The sequence below is a fragment of the Cotesia glomerata genome, linkage group LG9, assembly GCF_020080835.1.
Source record: "Cotesia glomerata isolate CgM1 linkage group LG9, MPM_Cglom_v2.3, whole genome shotgun sequence".
Classification (NCBI taxonomy): domain Eukaryota; kingdom Metazoa; phylum Arthropoda; class Insecta; order Hymenoptera; family Braconidae; genus Cotesia; species Cotesia glomerata.
Genome location: NC_058166.1, coordinates 11,395,568 through 11,400,435, shown reverse-complemented (window position 1 = coordinate 11,400,435; position 4,868 = coordinate 11,395,568). Strand labels below are relative to the sequence as shown.

At 30.1% G+C, this 4,868-nt stretch overlaps 2 protein-coding genes across 2 annotated transcripts; both read right to left on the bottom strand.

Moving 5' to 3' along the window:
- Window positions 1-203: 203 nt before the first annotated feature.
- Window positions 204-461, bottom strand: LOC123271929 (GATA zinc finger domain-containing protein 4-like; the record flags this gene model as incomplete). Its single annotated transcript, XM_044738489.1, has 1 exon — window positions 204-461. A coding segment is annotated over one exon (258 nt), but the record flags the coding sequence as incomplete, so codon positions are not given.
- A 218-nt stretch (window positions 462-679) lies between these two features.
- Window positions 680-2,742, bottom strand: LOC123271891. Its single transcript, XM_044738433.1, has 3 exons — window positions 2,411-2,742; window positions 2,150-2,332; window positions 680-1,223 (listed from the first exon to the last, which is right to left on the bottom strand). The coding sequence occupies exons 1-3, from the start codon at window positions 2,619-2,621 to the stop codon at window positions 832-834; spliced, it is 786 nt and encodes a 261-aa protein (XP_044594368.1). The 5' UTR covers window positions 2,622-2,742; the 3' UTR covers window positions 680-831.
- Window positions 2,743-4,868: the final 2,126 nt, after the last annotated feature.

Genomic DNA, 4,868 nt, shown 5'->3' with positions numbered 1-4,868 from the left:
TTGTTGCTGTTGCTGTTGTTGTTGCTGTTGTTGTTGTTGCTGTTGCTGTTGCTGTTGTTGTTGCTGTTACTGCTGTTGTTGTTGTTGTTGCTGTTGCTGTTGTTGTTGCTGTTGCTGTTGTTGTTGTTGTTGCTGTTGTTGTTGTTGCTGTTGTTGTTGTTGTTGTTGCTGTTGTTGTTGTTGTTGCTGTTGTTGTTGTTGTTGTTGTTGTTGTTGTTGTTGTTGTTGTTGTTGTTGTTGTTGTTGTTGTTGTTGTTGTTGTTGTTGTTGTTGTTGTTGTTGTTGTTGTTGTTGTTGTTGTTGTTGTTGTTGTTGTTGTTGTTGTTGTTGTTGTTGTTGTTGTTGTTGTTGTTGTTGCTGTTGTTGTTGTTGTTGTTGTTGTTGTTGTTGCTGTTGTTGTTGTTGTTGTTGTTGTTGTTGTTGTTGTTGTTGTTGTTGTTGTTGTTGTTGTTGTTGTTGTTGTTGTTGTTGTTGTTGTTGTTGTTGTTGTTGTTGTTGTTGTTGTTGTTGTTGTTGTTGTTGTTGTTGTTGTTGTTGTTGTTGTTGTTATTATTATTGCTTTTAAGGGAAAAAAAATCATTTAAATTAATTAACTTTATTGGAATAATAATTTACATAAAAAATTCAAATTACAAAAATTTATTGAAATAAATAAATAATAGAGATCTAGCAGTCATAAATAAATAAAAAATTAAATACTTATTTATAACTATCAAATAAATAAAAATTTTGATAATTAAAATAAATATTACCGTAAACTATGAAATTAATTTAAGTATGAGAATGTTTAGATATGAATATGACACTTAATAGCTTAACAGCCTCTCTAATTTATTCATTGTCAGGGACATGGGCCGAGAAAGCGAGTTTCTGGGCAATCTTTTCGTCGTCAAAGCTTCTTTTGTATTGGTATCCACTGTTACCAGTGGCTACATTTGGAGCCCATGAGTTTGATGACCCGGGAGCGTCGTAGTACGGTGCTGGTGGTTGAGCGGGGTAAGTAGCTTTGCTGAAAATGTTACCAACTCCCGATCCAATGCTGCCACTTCCAAAGAGTTTCTGGAATGCCAGAGTTGCGGCGATCAACAGGGCGACCTTGCCAACAACCAAGGCCTTCAGCACCAAGAGACCGAGTCCTCCAAGTAAGATTGGGATCAATGCGAAGATTTTAAATCCAGCTGCAGCGATCAATGGAAGAGCAAATTTCTTGATTTTGGCACGACCTTTAACAGAATTTAATTATTAATCATTTTTGTTTAATTCATAGTGATTAAAAAAATGTTTGGAAAAATTTAATCAAAAAAAAGAATCTGTTGTACTGCGAAATGAAGTATACGTTAATTTAATCTTACAAAATAATTCTTTGAAATAAATCTAGCGGTATTTTTTCGATCTAAAGATAGATTCTCTTAAAGCTTCAACTATTTTCTTGTAGAAAATTTAAGACCTATCTGAGGCAATAAAATTAACCGTTACAATCTTCCAAGATACTAAATTTGAATTTCTTCCCAAAAAACTATCATGGTTACTCTCTAAAAATTTGACCTTATTTTTTGTAACAATTTTTTCCTACCAAAATTTGTTAAAAAACAAGACCTCTATATTTTAAAAAAAATAGTTTAAATTTCAGAAAACAATTTTGCTTTCATAAAAAAAAATTGTCTTTAAACTTTAGTAAAATTTTTTAATAATTAACCCCTCAATTTTTAATCAAAACTTTAAAATTCATGATTAAATTTCGAGCCATAACTTTCTCCACAAAATTGACGAGCGAGTGAAAGTAAGATTTATTACACTCGATCACGAATTGCATGAGTCACTTGATCTCAAACCATAACTCTTTCAATGTAAGTAAAAGTAAGCCGATTAATGCCATTACAAAATAACTAATCAGCTTATTTTTCAAAATGTTAGATCTAACAGACATATAAAAATTTTTTATTATTTTTAAACTAAAATTTTTTGAAAACTTGCACTTATAGTTCTTCAAATTATTTACTAGTATATTTGCAAGTTTATCTTTTAAAAAATTCATGTTTCAAATTATCGAAAAAAATCAAAAAGCAAACTATTTTTTGATCGTTAAAAAAAAATAAAATAAAATTAGCTGTCTGCTTAAATGATCCATATAATTTACTAATAAAATTACCTTCAGTCAAGGCACGTGAGATGGACTGTTCAGGGACATTGATCTTGAGACTGTGGCTCTTGAAGAAAGATACAGCTGAGTCATAGATCATGGCAGCGAGTTTCAATGCTCTGTCTGCGTTTTCTCTTGGCAGGGCGTTCATCAGATCGGTTTCCGATTCGAGAGCTTTGCCCGATCGTTCAACTGTTGAATTAAATAAACAAAACAATAAATAAAATTTTTTCACTAAAAATAATTAACTTGAATATAAAAATTACTTACGTGGCGTGTCACGGTTGAAAGTGACTCCAGGGAAGAGTTCAAAGGAACTGGACCTAGCAGCCCTGGAGATAGCACTGTTTGCTTTGATCGCAAAACAACTCAACATATTTTCGTCTAATCCAAGGCAGTCCAAATTCGCGGATTGGAACTCGGGGGCTGGAATGGCGAGGGCCGAAGCCACAAGAAGACTCAAAACCACAAATGTATTCATTTTGATTTCTGATTAATAAAGTGTCAACTTGCACTCACGGAAGTAAATCGACTAGCCGATTTAAAATTGAGATCACTGATCAAACTGTCTCCGGAAAATTTGGACGTTGAATGTGCGTTGGCCCTCCCGGCTTCAGATTTTATAGTTGAGCACGGGCGTCTCCCACCTTCTGGGTCCCTAGCCCCTAGTCAATGTCTCGGCTCATCTCATTTCAATCTACCTGTACAATATTATACACGTGTACGACAATACGACTAATACACCTATCGGTATAGGTATGCTTGTACCAAACAGGCCAATACCAGCCGTTACTATGGAAGACAACAGAAAGATTAAGAGAGAAAGAGTAAGAGAGATAAATCTACTTACGCAGTACGCACGTTATCTTTCTACTTTCCACGTTAATTTCTTAAACAAATCCAAATCCAAATCACCAATACTAATTCTAATACTAATATTAATAGTTGGTGTTAACTTAGTGTAGATGCTGCATTGGCTCTCATTGAACAACCATATACTTATGCTCCAATGACTTTCGTCTCTATTGGGATAACTTACTTTTTTATTTAGGTCCCATTGGGAATTTTTTTTATTTTCTGAGTCATATTAGGAATTTTATTTTTTCTTTTAACCGTAGGAGGCATTTCGTTGTTTTTTTTTTGTCACACTGGGAATTTCTTTTGGGCTTTGTTGGGAATTTTGGTACATTTTTTTTTGACCGCAAGGGAAATTGGGTTGTTTTGTTTAGCCTCATAAGAAATTTTATTTTTTTTTATGGCAAACGTTTTTTATGTATATTAAAAATTTTAATTACTTTCATCCTATTTTTATTAAATAATCTATCTATGAAAATTTTTAGTACGAATTTTCAAAAAAAAATAATTTGAATATATTATGAGATCTTCTTAAATAATAGATACTGTTTTTTTACTTTGATTTAGTTCAATAATTAAATAAAAATTATCTTGTTGATTCAGTAAAAGGGATTGTAATTATAATAACATGAAATTTAGAATTTCAACTAACGCATTAGGAATTACTTTTTAAATTATTAATCCCGTATTTTGGATAGAAAAATTATATTTTACTGTTTTTAGGCGTCCAAATTTTCAATAAATTTATTTGTTAGAAAAACTAGCTCAAAAAATTATAAGATTTAATTTAAACCGAAAATCCATCTATAAAATATCAGTATAATTAAAAAAAATTCATTAATTTTCATGGAAAAGAAATTTTTTTTTCCTTTAACAATAATTATCATCAATAGATGTTAATATATCTCTATCAAGATTTTGCCTGCCTACATTACTAAAAAAATTAAAAATTATTATAAGTCAAAAAGTGTTTCTCAAAAATTAATATTGAATTTTCAATAAAATTTTTTTTTTTTCAAAGTATTAAGCACAGTAATTTTTAAAATGTCCTAAAGCTTTTCTAGATTTTAAATTATTAATAACTTTTCAATTTTGGCTAAAAATAATTTTTTTTAGATTAATTTTATAAAACTTTTAGTAGGCGGAGTATTGTTTATTTCGTTTCGTAAATTTTAAGGACGACATTAATAAGATGATCGAATGTCATAATACTCTTTAAATGAATTCTCTCCATGTTGGATAATTCAAATTAATTCATTCATAAATTCTCTACAATTATGAATGAAAAATAAAAAAATAAATTTTTTTACTTATTAAAAAAGTTAAAGAAAAAACTAATAAAAAGAAATAAAGTAATGAGTTATTTATTTATAAATATTCAGGTGTTTCATGGTCCTCAATCTCCGACAACATTGTTTAGAAAAAAGTAAGTACATCGATTGGTTAGATACGAGGTATAGGTGTATGCTATCTGTATTGTAACCCAGAGATTGATTGTAATGAATGGACCGGCACAAAAAGCATTAACTACTTTACTGGACACACATTACACGGCTGATTATTCATCTGCGTTTCTTATATTAATTTTTACCGAGGATAGTATATATAATATAACATAAATGTTTATACCCGACGACTTATGAAGTTAGTGAATTTCTATTTATCAAATTTTCTGTTAAAAAAATGATTACCAAAATAAATTTTTTAATTTTTTATTAATAATTAACGGAACTGGAATAAGAAGAATTTAAAAAATGTATAAATAAAAATTTGTGTTTTAGATTTTATAGAAATAATTTAACACCCCGGTATAATATAAATTCTCGGCAGGCGTTCTCCTTGACCCAGAGACAGGAGTTATAATCCAATAGGA